General features: G+C 63.9%; 1 protein-coding gene across 2 annotated transcripts; it reads left to right on the top strand.

Moving 5' to 3' along the window:
- The first annotated feature begins 9,033 nt into the window (after positions 1 to 9,033).
- On the top strand, positions 9,034 to 15,955 carry LOC132593426 (uncharacterized). Of its 2 annotated transcripts, XR_009558877.1 has the most exons (3): positions 9,034 to 11,529; positions 11,932 to 15,498; positions 15,929 to 15,955. XR_009558877.1 is itself a non-coding variant. In XM_060284095.1 (2 exons), the coding sequence occupies exons 1-2, from the start codon at positions 11,213 to 11,215 to the stop codon at positions 12,974 to 12,976; spliced, it is 1,362 nt and encodes a 453-aa protein (XP_060140078.1). In that variant the 5' UTR covers positions 9,034 to 11,212; the 3' UTR covers positions 12,977 to 15,575. The 2 variants fall into 2 exon arrangements, 1 of the variants encoding a protein (XP_060140078.1); XM_060284095.1 differs by lacking the exon at positions 15,929 to 15,955 and having other exon boundaries at positions 11,932 to 15,575.
- Positions 15,956 to 16,446: the final 491 nt, after the last annotated feature.

Here is a 16,446-nt window from a genome sequence, read left to right as displayed (position 1 = left end):
CTCCAGGCAAGGGCAGGGCACTGTGCCCCAGCTGAGCCCTGACTGCACCCTCCGTTTCTGCCCAGCCTCGTCCACGCATCCTCGGGGGACAAGGGAGCCGGTGCCGTGTGGACGGCAACCCTGAATCCTTGGGCTGCTGGAGCTACAGAGTCCCAGGTGCCACAGGCTGGGCTTTGCCCTGACTTACCCCCCAGAGGGACTTAGGGGAGTGGGCGGGCTCCCCCCACCCCTGCCCTCTGTGGCTGGTGGTTTCCTGTCATCAGAGCATGGGGGCGCCTGGCACAGGCTTGGTGACCCACCAGGTTCTGACCCCTTGCCAAGCTTCCACACCTCAAGCGTGGTTTGGGTGATAAAAAATTAAAGACAAAAGATTTTAAAATTCCTTCATTTCTAGTGGGGGAAATGGGCCTTGGCTCGGACCCAGGAGCCGCGTTAAAGATTCTGAAGTGCGGGTGTTCAGCTCTAAGAATAACCAGAGCCTGTCAGGCTGCCAGCTTTAAGAGAAATAAACGGGGTTACAAGAACCCTGAGAGTTTTTACAGAGCCCTCAGGGCTTCGAGAAAACAGAGGCAGAGCCGGGAGGGAGCCAGCGGATTAGCTGACGGTTCTGGTAGACCCGAGGGCTCGGGGGCTGGCCCGGTGGAGACCGGTGCAGCTGCAGCCCGGGCGGTGTGTGAGGTGGAGGTTCTGTCTGAGCCCAGAAACGCTGACGGGGCGCCCACTGTGTGCACAGCGCTGGAATCAGGAGGGCTCAGAGCTGGGATGCTAACGGACTTCCTCTCGGAATCCACCTGGACTCCAGGTCAGTGGGAAAGCGTGCGGGGGTCAGTGGGGAGACCTGAGACCCAGGTTTGGGGGGGATGGGGATGGGGCAGGATGTGGGAGGGGCCGAGTGCACCCGAGGTCCTGCAGTCCCCCATCCAAGACCTTCCTTCTGTCTGTGGCTGGTGTCCTTGTCTTCATGTTTCTTGTGCTCAGGGTTCTTGAGTGTCTGAGATCTGTGGGTTCATAGTTGTCATCAAATTTGAAAACATTTTGTTTGTTTGTTTGTTTTTGTTTTTTTGCCATACGCGGGCGTCTCACTGTCGTGGCCTCTCCCGTTGCGGAGCACAGGCTCCGGACGCGCAGGCTCAGTGGCCATGGCTCACGGGCCCAGCCGCTCCGTGGCATGTGGGATCTTCCCGGACTGGGGCACGAACCCGTGTCCCCTTCATCGGCAGGCGGACTCTCAACCACTGTGCCACCAGGGAAGCCCAGATTTGAAAACATTTTGGCCATAATTTCTTCAAATATGTTTTCCATCCCCTCCTTGCCCATCGCTTTGGAAGCTCCGATTCTGTGTACGCGTTTGGCCTCTTGAATAATAAGCAAGGGTTTAATAAGCAAGATCTGCTTACCGTGTCCGGTGTTGTCTTGCTTTGGGTTTCATCTGGGATGGCCGTGTCTTCAAGCCCACTCGCCCGCTGCGTGGCCATTACCCCTCCGTCAGACATCGCAGTTTCAATCTCCAGACGTTTGATTCAGTCTTCTCAACCTTCCATGTTCCATCAGTTGTCACCGGTCCAGTGTACGTGCCCATGAATTCTTCCACTTGTGTCGTCCAGGGTCAGTTCTGATGGACTGATTTTTCTCCTCGTTACGGGTTCTGCTTTCCTGCATTCTCTGTGTGCCCGGTAATCTTCGATGAGAAGCTAGACATTGTGGGTTTTACCTTCTTGGCTGCCGGATACTTTTGTATTCTTGTAAATATCCTTGGTGCTGTTACGTTACTTAGAAACAGTGCCATCCTCTTGGGTCTTGCTTTTCAGGTTCATTCGGTGGGGTTTAAGGTAGGACCCTTGTGAGTACCAACGCCCCGTGAATTTGGAGGTCTTCTGGCCCGGCTGTTGGAACGAGCCCGCACTTTTCACAGCCCGTGTGAGCTCTGTACCCGACTCCCTTTAACCTTCTTGGTGCGTCTCTCCTGGCCTCTGGCACGATCCTCACACGCACGGGCTGATCTGTGCTCTGCAGACTCTGGGGCTCTCTCCTCTCTGTGCTGCGAACTCTTGCCGCCTCGGCTTTCCGGGCCTCCCAGCTCCGTGTCTCCCTGCCGGGGCATCCCTGAGCCCGCCTGGGTCCCCTGCCTGCGCCACAGCTGGAGACCCCGGAGGCAGCGCGCTGGGGGACCCGAGGGCTCACCCCGATGGTTCACCCCCATGGCTCACCCCGAGGGCTCACCCCGACGGTTCAGCGTCACGGTTCCCCATTCCTCGACATCAGATGTACAATGTCTCGAGGACTGTTGTGTCCTGGATCTTGTCCAGTGTCTTACTTACTTGCGGGAGGGCAAATCCAGCCCCTTGCATTCCATCTTGGCTGGAAGCAGAAGTCCGTTTCTGCATTTACAGACCAAACCGAGGCCTGGTGCCCAGACAGCACCAACGTGTCTTCCAGTGACCCTGCCTGAAGGGTGGGGCTCCTCAGGGGGAGGGTGACCTCGAGCTCCTGCTGCGTGGGGCTGTCTGTCCAGGGCCTTTGTCAGGCGTCTTGACCTGACAGATGTGTCCCTGTGACACGAAGCCTGCAGTGAAGCTTCCCTGGTGGGTCCCCCCGAGTCCTCCACGAGGCCCAGGGGCCTCACCCTCTGCCTGCTCCAGTGGGACACGTGGTCCAGCTGGGCCTCCTGCGAGGGTCCCTGTCGGGCACTCAGCTACCCAAGGGACCCGCCAGTCCGTTGGCTGTCCTCTTGGCACAGGTGGTCCCACGGCTGTGCCTCTCCTTTCCGGAGGCCCTGAGAGTGTCCTGCCAGAGCTGGCGCGTCGCAGCACTGCACTGGGGTCACAAAGGCCCTAGGAATCTGCCCTGGACTTTCTCTGCTGAAATTACCGGGAGCACGTCTGATCCTGAGCGGAGCTGTTGCCAAGGCGACGCCCACGGAGCCTAGGCTGGGTGTGGGGCTACAGCTGAGCTCCGTAGCCCGTGGCTTCTCACTGCTTTTCCACGTGGCCCAGGTCAGGAGAGCCAATGGGCAGAGGTGAGAAAAGGGCCGTGATTGGATGAGAAGCTTGAGGCTGGTCGACCAGACCCCGGCGAGCAGAGCGCCTGCACACAGCCGGCTCTTCTGCAGGCAGCTGGCTGCAGGAGGCGCTGGGCATTGGGAGCCGCTGGCCAGGTGCCCAGTGACCACGGGAGAAAGGGGCTCAAGCTCTGGAGAGACCGGTTCCCTACCGGGCCCGGCGTCTCCAGCAGCCCACGTGAGCCGGCCCTGTCCACCCACAGACCCGCCGGAGACGGGCTGGGGTGCGGGCTCTGGGCGCGGTCAGACCTGCGCCTGACCCTTGAGGCCATCTGTTTTCCAGTCTCTGGAGTGTGGCGTGGGGTGTGGATCCCCCGAGGCCTATCTGGGCACGGGGACCAGTCTTTGAGGCTGACCCACTGCGAGAGCGTGGGGACCCCTTCCCGCGGCCTGGTCAGGGGACAGCCCCGGGCAGTCTGGGTCGAGGCCCAGGATCCTGGGGGTGGGCGGGAGCGTCACGCCAGCACTCGTGGGATGTGCTGGCTGACAGGGCCCAGTCAAGGCCCCAGTTCGGGAAAACTGTCGCCCTGAGGGTCTGCAGCCTGCAGAGAAGCCCGCCCAGGCTCCCCCAACCTGCTGCTCATGTGGGGCGTGGGCCCCGGGGCTTCTCTGGCCCCCGCGGAGAGCCCATACGAAAGTTCCAAAATTAAAAGTCAGCTCGTCGCAGCACTGCGGCTGGCCCTGACGTGGGCCTAGCCGGGAACTGTCGCTGCCTCCCTAGGACCCCGAGAGACGGGGGGTCTCACGCAGTGCCATGGGCTCTGGAGCAACAGCCCCAGGTTGGCGCGGGCCTCCGGGCGGCTCCTCTCCCAGAGCCTCCTGTGCCCCGCACGGCACCGCTGGGCAGTCAGCTCCAGGCCCTGGAAAGCCTGCAGGGTGTTTTGTGTTTGGGGGTGCCTGCTGAGGGGGTCCCTCGGCCGGGGGATCGTGGGTGGTGCCCTGGGGGTCGGCGTGTGAAGGGTTAAGGGCTCTGTCGGGCCTCCAGCCTCCGCATCTGCCGTCGGGGTGATTCTTCCAGCCCTGCGTCAGGGGGGAAGCATCCCGCTCTGCTGTGGGGCGGAGCGGTCAGGGTGCCAGAGCCGCGCTTCCCGGCCAGCTGTTCCCGCCTGGCCCACACCTGCTCTGGCTTGTTATTCCTGCGGACAAGACGGGCTCACTTCTCAGTCTTTGAAAGTCTCTAAAGAAGTAAAGAACCTTCCGTTTCTCTTGTTCTCCATGAATGCCCACCCTGAGGAGCTCCCTGCCGAGGGCCGGGAAGGCAGAGGGCCCGTGGGCTTTGCCTCGGTCCTCACGTGGGGAGCCTTTGGGTCATTCGAGATTCAATTCTAAAGCATCTGCCTGTGGGCCCCTGGGCTGAGCCCCATGTAGGACACGGAGTCGGGGGAGGGCTCCCAGAATTGGCCCCCAAAGGCCAGAGGGTACGGTGGGAGGCCTGGGGTCCCGGGAGAGGCAGGCAGCCCCTGGCCTGTGGCCGTGGAGTTGCCCGTTTACTCCATCACGGGGGCCGAGGGGGCCCCGTCCCTGCCCTGCGGCTGCAGGTGTGCTTCCCTCTTGTCTGCCTACTGTGGCCTCACCAAGCCGGGCCTGCCTGACTGGGCCCAGCACATTCAGGGTGCAGGGACCAGCGCTCGAGACAGGAACTGCTGACCCCGGTGGTTCCTGGACTGCGCCCCACCTCCCTCCAGTCCAGTCCAGGGCTGTCCTGGACTCGGCAGAGGCGGGGGGCCGGCGGGCGGAGGGGAGCCCAGGATGCAGGCTCAGGGAGGACGCGAGCCTGTCTTAGGGGCTCGGCGGTCACCGCGACCCTCTGCGGAGGTGGGGGGCTCTTGGACCGCGGGCTTCAACTGTCTATTCAAGTAGAAAATTGTCTCCATCTGCGTTGGCCTAATGACTGATTAAATGACTAATCACGGAAGCCTTAATGAAGCCCGTTTTTCTCTGAGCGAGCAGGGCGTGTCGCTCGCTGTGTGTCAGGCTCCGGCTGGTCCTCCGCTGAGCAGTTTTGGGCAAGGTCAAGTGCAGCCACCAGGCTGATGGGGCTGCGGGCGCGTCTTCCTGTCACAGAGCCGGCATCCAGGATTTCTGGGGAAGATGCAACCAGAGCCACGTGCTCCCCAATTCGGTGGAATTCTCCCGTGTGGCCGGGCAGGCTCACGGCCACGGTTCTGAAATGGAGAATGTCTTGTGCAGCTGACACAGTCTCACATCATTCAGGAACTGACAGGGCTCTGTGTCATGCTGTGAAATTCCGTAATACGCCAGGAATGTCTCCGCAGGAATGCAGCGAGGCCTGCGGTGGAGACCACGCTCTCCCGGGAAGCAGCACGGCACAGGGCCGCCCTCCAGCCTCCCTGGGTCCTGGGGCCGCAGGGAGGGGCCACCCTGTCCGTACGCCGTCTCCCCTGGTCTGGCACTGCGGGGACTGGGGACCAGGGCAGGCTCCCCTGACCGTGGTGGGGCAGCAACCAGACTCTGAGACGCAAAGAAGCCACGTATGCGATGGCCGGAAAGAGCCAGAGCCCCGTGGACGCAGGCCATTCATTCCCAGGGGAAGGGGAGTTCAAGGCGGCCACACCCCCTGTACGGCCCCCAGGACTCGGGCCCTCCCTTGTCGTCCACACGCAGGGCCCTTCCAGGCCGGAACCCTGCCTGCTCCCTCCACAGGGCGGGGTCTGTGTGGTGAGGGGCCCCGGTGGGCTGGGCGCCCCTTCCCTGGGCGGGCGTGCACCTCCAGGAGCAAATGGTCAGAGCGTGTCTGCGGCGGGGCCGGGGCCTGGTGGGCTGCCGGCTAGGCTCTGGGGAGGCCGCGACCCCCAGGCCGAGGGTGCCGGTCTGCCCCAGCGGGACCCCTTCCCTCCACGGAAAGGCTTACTTTAGGGGGCACAAAGGTAATTTAATTAAACCTGAACATTGTGACAAACAGCAGGTGGTTCCCCTTGAACTTGCCCCTGTGTTACCTGAAATAAAGACCCGCTCGGCTCTGAGGCTGCAGGGCCCGCGTCACCCAGCCCTCGTGGGGATGGAGAGGCACCCTTGCAACCCCGGCTACTGTTGGAACCCTCTAGATGGTGACGATGGGTGCAGCTAGCAAGTGACGACGTGAGGTGTCCTGCGGCTCTGAGGGGTTACCAGGGGAGGACACGCAGGGGCCCTGGGGCAGGAGGGCAGGCAGGTGGTGGCTGAGTGGGGGGCCATGCGGGCTGTGGGCATGGCCGGGGCTGCTCTGAGGGTCAAGTGGCCCTGGGGCCGCAAGGTCAGCTCGCCCTGGGCCCAGCCCCACAGTCGGCCGCCTGGACCACTTCCGCGGGCCCCGGAAGCTGAGCAGCGCCGGCCTACCCTTGGTCTCCTCCTGGGTCACCCTGGGTTGGGGGGTGGCGGCCACCTGAATTCAGCGGCTCCTTCCACCCTTCCTGGACCTTGGGGTCCGACGCCTCAAGGCCAAAGCCTACAGGCCAGCCTGGAGGCTCCACGGTCACGGCCAGGTGTCGGATGGCCCCAAACTCAGGGCCCCGTGGACGGGGTTTTGGGGGAAACGGAAAGGGTTTCCAGCGTTGCCTGCTGCGCGCTTGCCAACCAGAGGGGAGGGCGAGGGCTGGGCTGCACCCGCCGGGCATCCACGTACGCCGTCTCGCTCCCGTGAAGACTGTGGGTACCTCAAGGAACCTCGTCTGCAGGCAGGTGTTTGCCAGTTGGCCCGAGATTCGGAACAAGCAGGAGACAGTTGTGGCGGTTTGCAGTCAGCTTCTGTCAATATCTGCGTCTTTAGCAAGAGTGACGGACACGTCTGAGAGAGCAACCACCCCGGCGGGGGGGTACGGCGACTCTGGGGTTTGCTGCCGGGGGGAAGAGCGAGCGGGGAGAGCCTCGTCTGGGGTGGCCCTGGCAGGGCCTCGGCAGCCTTGGGCTGTACCAGGAGTGACCGATGGTCTGTGCCCCCCGGGGTTGCCACAGGGTGAGACCCGCGGGCGGCCCCCATGCTGGCCTCTCCCAGGCTTTGCCTCCTTCTGCCCCCCCCAGCCCTCCCCCCGCCCCCAGGGCTGGGAGGCAGACTGTCAAGAAACAAATGCGGAAATGCGGATGGTGACACAGGACGGGCTTGGCTTTGCTGGACGGGGACGGCCCTGTGGCCTCTGCGTTTGCCTGAGCCAGCCCGGGGGGGTGGGGGGCCAGCGGGAGACCCGACTGGCCCTGCACTCCGTCTTGGCGTCTGGGTCAGGCCCTGCAGGCTAGCTGCCCATTACAGAAAGAGGGGTCCCCCAGCCGACCGTGGGGGAGGGAACCGCCGTGTGTTGCTGGTGAGACCGTTCGGGGCAGGAGGCACTAAGGACTCAGGAGGCCCCGCCGGCTGCAGGGGCCCACGTGCCCCTTCTCCCCCCACCCCCGCCCCCTGTGGGTCTGTCATTCACAAACCAGAGCCCCAGCCTGGGACCTGGCCACCGGGTGGGGCCTCGAAAGGCGTCAGGAGGAGGTGTCACTTTGCCCCGGTCGTGTAGCGGGGAGCCCTGTGCAAACGCTGTGCCTCCTGGCAGGGGTGGGGACAGTGGGCCCAGCGGGAACCGAATGTCCACAGCTCTGCGGGAATTCTCAGTGCAAACCCGGAGGCCCAGGTGCTTCTGACTTGCCAGAGCCGGCTGCTGGAGAGGATGGGTTTCTTAGAAGTCCCAAAGGTGGGCTTTTGGGTCCAGAGGCAGGTGTGGAGGCTGGCACAGGGCACTGACGCCTGAACAAGCGCGAGGAAGTTGTGGTGGGCGGGACCAGGACGGCCCGCGCCCCATAACGCAGAGCAGGAGGTGCTGGGGACCTCCGGCCGGTCCCCGCCTCTTCCCTGTATGGGGCCGGGGACCACACAGACCCAGAGCAGGTCGGGGACTCGGGGGCACAGAGCTGGGGCCCTGGAGGAAGGCTTGAGGCCAATGCCCGTCAGCACAGGGCATCTGGGCAGTGGAAGTGTTGGGATCTGTGGGAGGAAAGGACCTCACGGCTGCAGGAACTGGCCCCGGGGCCTGGGAGGTGGATGCAGGCCAGGCAGGTGGGCTCGGGCCGGGGCGCTGGGGCCAGGTCGGGGTTTGCCTGTCCACACTGGCACGTGTCCTTAACCGCGGCAGCTCCAGGCCCCGTGGGGAGCTCTGCATACGGCGCCCTGCCCCTCCACAGCTGGCCCGGCTGAGGGGGTGGCCCAGGAGCTGTGGGAGAATTCAGGATTAAAAATATCTCTCCGGGGTTTCTATATTCGGAGAACGAGCTCAGATGGGGCTCCCCAGGGAGAATGGGCCAGGCCTCACACTCGGGCCAACACGTGGGCACGGAGCAGTATAAGACGCAGACGTGCCCTCCTGGGGTGGTACCCACGCTAGCAGAGGACATGTCATTTCAAGAGCTTGGAAAGCCCTCAGCAGGGCCGGCCTGCGGGAGGAGGTGGCTGCTCCCCCGTCTTCTCAGAAGAATTGGACGGTGAGAAGCTTCTTTTTGCTGAAATCAGACGTTTCCACATCAACCTCAGCTGCCGGGTTGCCACAGTTACCAAATCAAGCAGCAGTTCTGCCCTGAGCGTCTGGGTGTGTGCACAGTTATGTGAGTTATTCCTGGGGTGTTTCAGCCTTTGGCTTGCACGCGTGTTCCCGAGATCGAAACACTGGGCAACGTGGGGTCTCGTGTCTCACAGGATCTTGCCTGTTTGTTTTGTTCTGTTTTGAGTCTGTGCGTCTCCGGTTATCAGTGAGCTTCATATTTAATTCACAAACCGTGACTCAGAACGACACAGAAGGATGGCCCCTTCTGCTGGAAACGGCGCACCCCCGCTCCCCCCTGGCGAGTGGGATCAAAGGCCTGTCAGCCTGCCGACCCCGTGCCAGCCTCCAAGTGTCCCGGCCCGTCCCACTCCCGCTGGCGTCACGGATGAGCAAGCCGATCGCTGGGAGTGTCGGCGGCTGCAGCATCTCAGGGCGGCGCTGCGGACCCCCTGCCCGTCTGTCCTGCGTTTCTCCTTTTCCTAGAGTTTTGTGGCTGCGTCTGTGCCCACGGGCCTCTGCTCTTGTGTGGCTGTTTCAACGTGTGCCGCGGGCTGGCGGCGAGAGGCTTCCACGGCACTCTGACCTTGGCTCCCGTGGCTGGCAAGCCTCATGCTCGGGTCAGAGGCCGGGCCTTGGGGGCAGGCGAGTGTCTCGGAGGGCCTGGCACCCCTCCCCGGCCCCTCAGGGGCCATGTCCTCCCTCCCCGCCCACCCAGGGCCCGGCTGCCTGTCTCGGGAAGGAGGGCTCCTATCTTTCAGGAGCGGTGATTGGATTCTCCGGGTCTCACGGCCCAGTTGCCAGCCCGGCTGGGCTCCGCGTGGCCACACCTCATAGGTTCCACCCGTGAAGGGGACCCCAGGTGGCGGGGCGCTGGCGGCTCCGTGGAGGGCCGCCCCGTGCTCAGGACTCCCAGGCACTCGGGTCTGGAGCGGGGCTGAGGGTCAGTCCCACCCGAGCCTCTGGAGCTGGTCTGTTTGGCTTGGCGGGGGCGGGTGAGGGGCTCCCAGGAAGTTCCTCTGGAATCCAGCCTCCCGCCTGCGGGGCAGGGTCAGCGCTGCAGGGAGCGTGTGTCTGAGAAGGAACAGCAGAGGGTGTCCCCTCGCCTCCCCACACAGCCCTGCCCACTGTGTCAGACAGAAACCCCAACTAGCCTGGGCGCACCGCGGTCTCTGGGCCCGTAGGATGGGCGTGTGGCGGCCTGAGCGGCTGTGCAGGGCGGGGGGGGACGTGGGGAGACGAAGCGCCCGCCCGCCTGAGGCCTGGCTCCCCGCCCAGTGGCCCCCGGCCTCTGTCCACTGGCTGGAGCGGCCCGCAGGCCCCGTGAGGAAGGTGTCCCCTGTGACCGCTCTGCTCCACCCCCACTGCCCCATCCCAGGCGAGGCCTTCGGTGCTGCAGGGACATCGCCGTCCTGGCCCAGGCCCCGGGCTCCCCTCGCCCCAGGCCACGGAAGCATGTGTGATTCCAGGGCAGACAGAGGTCTCGCTCGCGGCCTCCATGCCCAGGCCTGGGGACACCGGGCACGCGGGTGGAGAAGGGCCCCCCGTCCCCGAATGCACACGCCGGCGAGGCCCTGCCTGTGGCCCAGCTGACGGGGAGGCCAGACCGAGCCCCCAGGCGCCCGTGAGTGGGGTCAGCCTCTCCTACCTGCTGTCTCCTGGCGGGGCCCGCACTGTGGGCATCGTTCTCCTGCAGCCCAGGCCTCGGGGCCTGCTGCCCGCCTTATAGAAGGAGCGGGTGGGGCTTCGAGGGCCCCCCCGCGCTGGCCGCAGTGTCTGAGCCACGTGGGGCTCTCCCGCCTCGCCTCGCGGAGGCTGTCCAGGAACAGGATGGGGTGGTACCCGGGGGGAGGGGGCCCGCGGCGGACGCCGGAGAGCGGGGTGCAGCTTCTCCCTGCTCGCCGGCGGTCCTCAGGGCAGCGGGCCTTGTGTCCCCCAGCAGAGGGGAAAGAGCTTTTCCAGAAAAATGAAGAACGAAAAGGCCTTTTAAGTGCCACAAAGCAAAAGTTTGAAGCGTGACTTGTGTGGCTGCGGTGGTCGGGCCACGGTGGCCACGTGGGCCCTGGGGGCCTAGCCCTACTGCCCGGCGTGGGGCCACGGGGCCCTCCCTAGGCAGGGCCAGGCCGGGTCCAGTGAGACAGAGCAGGCTCCGTGGCTGGTATGCTTTGGGGGCCACAGCCCTTTGACGCCCCTTCATCTGGGGTCCGCTACCAGGCCTGGCAGGCTGTGCTCTGGGGCTGGGAGGGTCTCCTGTCGCGAGGCCCCTGCTGGCTGAGGCCCGGGCTGCCTGGGGCAGGACTGGGCAGGCCACAGGCCAGAGGCCTCGTGCTTGGCCAGGCAGAGCCCAGCGCCCGCTTCTGAACAGTGTGGCCAGAGGACATTCCTGCTTGCTGACGGCTGCCCAGTGCGGGTGACGTCAGACTGCACCCGTGACGGCGAGGGGCATGGGTGGGGCTGCAGCCGCCCCCCCAGGAGACCCTGGAGCCCTCCTGTGCTGGGGAGTGTCCGCGAGCTGGGCTCGGCCTGCCTGTCCTGCAGCGGGTGCCCCCCGGACTGCTGCTCCCCCCGGCTTCCTCCATCCCTCCTCCGCCTGGGGCCCCAAGGGGCGAGGGCGACAGGGAGCGTTTCCCCTAGCAGGCCCGCCCCCATGCTCCGGCGGCTCACAGACAGGGGTGCAGCCCCAGCCCCGCACCTCCGCACTCGGCCTTTTCTGCACAGAGGCCGACAGCTGAGCTTCCAGGGGACTCTGCGATGTGGCGTTGGTGCAGGGTCACCCCAGGACCGTCCCCAAAACAGGCCCATCAGGCCCGCTGTCCTATGGGGGCTGGACTCAGGACTCTGCTGCCCACCCTCTGTCCATGAACACCAGTGGGGAGGAGCCTCAGGGAGGTGGCTGGACGCTCCTGCCAGCGGAGTCTGCAGGGTGGACCCCTCATCGGCCCCCCTTGGTGGGGGGGCCTCCGGGTGAGTGGAGGGGTGTTTCTCATCCATATGCTCGGGATGGGGTCCCGGGGCTGCAGGCATTAACGCGCCTTCCCCGGAGCCCCAGCTTCTGCAGGGAGAGGTGGAGACGGGTCCCAGAAGAATTTCCAAATTACAGGTGGGGAATTATTTCTCCCGGAGGTGTCTTCACCTCATCATTATGGTACATTATAAAAAGGAAAGTCTCCCTCCACAAGGACGTTCTCTGCTAACGTCCTCTCCTCAGCAGCTTCTGCTGCCCTCACACTATTTACGTCCTGGGCAACGACAGGAACTGTGCTGCTGACGGCACTGTTTCCATTTCTTAACGCACCACCGGCTTCCACGTGACTTCATGAGGGGCTGACTTCTCCTGCCTCTTTTATCAACACCTCTGGACAATAGAGACCCTGCGCTGTGCTCTGACAAGGTGACCGTGCTAGTGGCGCCAGGCGGAGCTGGGCTGGCCGGGGCCGCCGTCCCTCCCGGAGAAGTAACCTCAGACCTGGGCCCGCAAGACGCCACTGCCAGGGGCTGGGGGCCGGGGGCCGGGGGGTGGGCTGGGGGCCGGTCCACACCCAGCCTGAGCTGCCGCCCCCCGGCTCTGGGCTGTTGGAAGAGGCCTGTCCTCCCGACCATCACAGGCAGCCTCGGAGCCCAGGTCTCGGAAACCAACGGGGTGGACAAGGCGGGGAGAGGGCATGGTGAACCCGATGGCGGCTCAGGACCGCCTCCATCTCGGCCACGAGGGCGGGCATTCCCGACCCCCGGGACGCGCCGTGCGCCGTCCAGGGACAGAAGAGCAGGGTGCTCCGAGACCCGGCACGAAATGGCTGAAACCCCAGAGGCAGCTGTGTCTGCAGTCCTGGGAGGGAGTCTTCCCAGATTCAGGTGCATTTGGACCCTGGCCTGGGACTGGGGGCTGGGAAGTGCATCTGACCCCAGTGGACGGCCCCACAGGGAAGGAGGGGCAGGCGGCGGGGCAGCCTTTGGAATTGGATCCTGGACACAGGAGACTGAGGGGTGCCCATCCCCACAAACACGTGCTGCCCGTGCTGGACACCAGGCCACTTCCTGCTGCCTGCACTCGCCGGCCTCATCTGCTCAGGGGGAACCGCCTTCTGGGGATGGGCAACCACTCCAGGCGCTTGAGCCAGAAGCCAGAGCAGCCTCCGTGCCCCCACCCCGCACCCTCTCCGCGCCTCGTCTGCTCTCAGCAGCCCCAGCGACGCCAGCTCTGCCGCAAATACTTTCGACTCTGAACCACCATGCTCTCCGCGCCCACCACGACCTCGCGGGCCCCAGCACTGCCCGGCTGCTGCCAGCTCTGCCCTTGGTGGGACTCCAGGGTCCTCCTCACCCTTCGACCTGCTCTCCATGGAGCCAGGCCGCTGCCCCAGCTGCCCCCAGAGCACAGTCCGGCCGGGCCCCGCTCCGCCCCGCTCGCTGACCCCCGTCTCGGACATGCTCCCTGCCACCTCCTCTGAATTGGCTGGATGGTGGCTTCCTGGCCCGTCCACTGGGTCACTCAGCTTCTGTTGGCTCTGCTGTGTGATGTCCAAGCCTGCAGAGCCTCCCTGGGGACAGGTCAGCCAGCCGTTCTCCTGGCCGAGTTTGCACGGACTCCGTGGGCCCTGAGGATGCCACATAAGAGGAAGAAACGCCCTCACCCCCTTATGCTCCAAAGGGGACAGTGTTCCTGGGGGGAGGGGTCCCACCTCGGCCTCCAGGGCCCTTGGCGCTGCTCCTGGCGCGTTGCTGGGTCCTCCCCAGCCAGGCGGCCCTGTGAGCAGATGCGAGACTCCAGATCTGGGGAGTGACTTCTGAAGCCTTTGTGTCGATTTTAATTACAACAATTATGGCTTTATCAGCAAGATAAAGGTCACTGCCGGCCAGGGAGATCAGGCAGCTTGACCTCTCCAGGAGGGAAATGCCAATTAATTATCTTTTTACAGCCAACTCAATTAGACTCCCTAATCACCTGTGTAGGACGCAGAGGCGAGAGGCGCAGAGACCTCGTGCAGGCCCGGCTGTTCCCCGGGGGAGAGCCGGCTCTAGGCCGGATGTTTCCTCTGTTTGCGACACTCAGACCCCTAAGAGGTTATCAGGCCGAAGCGGACAAGCCGTCCTGTCTGCTGGTGACTAGACACACCGCGCAAGCCTTCAGGGCAGCCTCCATCAGCGAGGGGCTGGCGGGTTGCAGAGACAGGGACACACGAGCACCGGGGCAGCCAGTGAAGCAGGGAGGCCATGCAGGGAGGACACGTGGGCCCTGGGTCTCGATGACCGGGGGTCGGGGGAGGCATCCTTTAGGGCTGTGCACGGCCAGGCGGGCACCCTCGGGCCCCTTCTCCAGCCGCCCAGGCCCCTGGCGAGGGCCCCCTCTGGGCTGCCTGCCAGCCCCCCGACCCCCGTTTGTCCAGTGGGTACACACAGCTCTGCTGTGCCCTGGGGTCTGGCCTGGAGGGTCTCTCATCAGCCGGGCACGGGCAGAGAGGGCATGGGGGCATCTGTACCGGGCTCCCCTGCCACCAGGCCTGCAGACCTCTGTCCAGAGTCCCCGATGCTGTCTCCCCACGTGGCACGCGTGTGCACACACAGGCACACGTGCGCACATGTCCCGACTCTCACACTCCCCTGCCCAGGGAGGTCTCCAGCCCCAGGGCCACTGCCCGTGCACCCCAGACGGAACCACCCCTCACGGACCAGGCCTTGGTCCCGTTGGTGGTGTCTGCCTCGGAGGGCTTCCTAACATCTGGCAAAAACCTCTGAGGGACGGCTCCCCAGCCCTGCCACGGTTCCTGGAGGCTGGAGACGGGAGGAAAAAGAGGAGGTGCCCCTCCCCACTCACTGGATCCTGTCTGGGGCTCCTCCACGTGCATTTGACGAACCAGCCAGAAGGCGTGCTCTGCATGTCTGGACGGGCTCCCCCTACACTCGTTCTGCCGTCCGCGTCCTGCGGAGCTGTCCCAGCGGCACTTCCCACGCAGCGGACCCCATGGGCAGGGGCTCCCCTCAGCAGTGGATGCGTGTGTCCTGCCCAGGGAGATGAGAGTGACAGAAACGCCTGCAGCGGGGTAAGTGCAGCTCCGAGCTGCTGACATCTAACGGGTCAGCCTATCCTATTGGCCGATGGGGTGAGCGGTGTGGCTGGGAGACCCGAGTGCGCCCTGAGCCCCACAGGTGACCAGAGGCAGAGCAAGGACCCCTTGACCCTCCCACTCCTGCCCTCCTGACCCTGGAGCCGGGAATCAAGTCTGGCGCCCGTGAACCATTTGGTACCAGGAGATGGTCCAGGCCAGGAGGAGGTAAGAAAGGCCACGGCTGCCTGTTCAAAACCCTGCAGGTGGGTCCGTTTGGAGCCCGCAGGGACCAGAGTGGACGGGCTACTGTCCCCCAGGCGTGGCCGGACATCCTCCAGGAGTCCTGCCTTCTCACCCCACCTGGCACCCTCTGGACAGCTCAACCCATCTAAGATCCGGCTGCGAGCATCCTACACCAAGTGGGGATTGTTTCTGCTACAGAACAATGAAGCCAGGCTCCTCGAGAAAGAACACAGGAAGCGAGTGCTAGGTCTGCAGCCGAGTGACGCCCCGGCTTCCCTGCTCCAGCCCTTCATGCTGCCTCTGCCCCCAGGGGCTCAGGGCCCTCACACCCACCTTCCTGCCCAGTTCCCATTCCCCCTTTCATCCACGCTGCCACACAAGAGTCCCTCCCAACCTGCGCCAGACTCAGGGGCCTCTTCCATCTCCTCCTGGCTCCTCCCCACCTCCCAGGGCCCCATCTGCCTGCGCTTCTCTCCAGCTTTCCTGCTGCCCACCTCCACTGGCTCCTCCATCCCCAAACACACTCCTCCTGGGCCTCCTTCCATGGCTTGTTTGGCTGCTGACATCCCAAGGATTGAAGCCTGCTTCTCCTGGACAGTCCCTCCTGGCTCTTATGGCCTCAGTCCTTAGGTGTCCTTAGGACCAGGTCTGCCTGCTGTATTGTCCTCACCACCCTGACTACCACCATCATCCCCATCACCACCATCATCATCACCATCATCACCACCATCACCGTCACCACCATCACCATCATCATCACCATCCTCACCATCATCACCATCATCATCATCACTGTCACCACCATCATTCTCACCATCATCACCATCATCACCGTCACCATCATCACCATCACCACCATCACCATCATCATCACCATCCTCACCATCATCACCATCACCACCATCATCACCATCATCATCATCACTGTCACCACCATCATTCTCACCATCATCACCACCACCATCATCATCACCACCGTCCCCACCATCACTAACAACACCATCACCATCACCATCACTGATGTCACCACCAGGATTGTACTCACAGCCACATTACGGTGACTCTCCCCCCTCCAGGGGCCAGATCCTTTGATAAGCTCTTCCCATGTGGTTAACACACACTGAACCCTCACCTCAGCCTAGAGGAGGAGCCATTGTCTCCCTATTTATGGAGGGGGAAACTGAGGACAGCCAGCTCCAGCCAAGGGGCCCTGCTGCTCTGCAGGTACCACTGTGGTGGAGGCAGGTGCACGGATCTTGTCTTTGAAGAGATCCCAGGGCTGGACCCGCAGGTCCCTCAGGAGCCCCTGCAAGGGCACCCTCCTCCACCTCAGCCTCGTCTGTCCAGGCTGCCTGCACCTGGGGTGGAGACACGTGCCTGAGAATCAGCCCCAGAAGCAGAAATTCACCGTGTGGGGAACATAGTGCCTCATCTGTAACTGGACCCTCTTACCCACCCGGGGGCGAGGCTTTGCTTTTTTTTTTATTAAGAGATTTTCAAACTTGAGAATTTCCAGGCGAGCAAGGGGACCGTGACCTGGCCTGGCCTGGCCTGGGAGGGATGGGCATGGTGGGCATTTGGAATCTCCAGTCCC

Source organism: Globicephala melas, chromosome 1, assembly GCF_963455315.2.
Source record: "Globicephala melas chromosome 1, mGloMel1.2, whole genome shotgun sequence".
In the NCBI taxonomy this organism is placed as follows: Eukaryota; Metazoa; Chordata; class Mammalia; order Artiodactyla; family Delphinidae; genus Globicephala; species Globicephala melas.
This window is presented reverse-complemented; position numbering and strand designations above follow the sequence as displayed.

Bases quoted from the DNA above. Each gene is read 5' to 3' on its own strand.
- LOC132593426 (XM_060284095.1), top strand. From the start codon at position 11,213: ATGCTCCGGCGGCTCACAGACAGGGGTGCAGCCCCAGCCCCGCACCTC. The intron at 11,530-11,931 runs GTGAGTGGAGGG...TCTGGACAATAG, and splicing joins CTTGGTGGGGGGGCCTCCGG to AGACCCTGCGCTGTGCTCTG.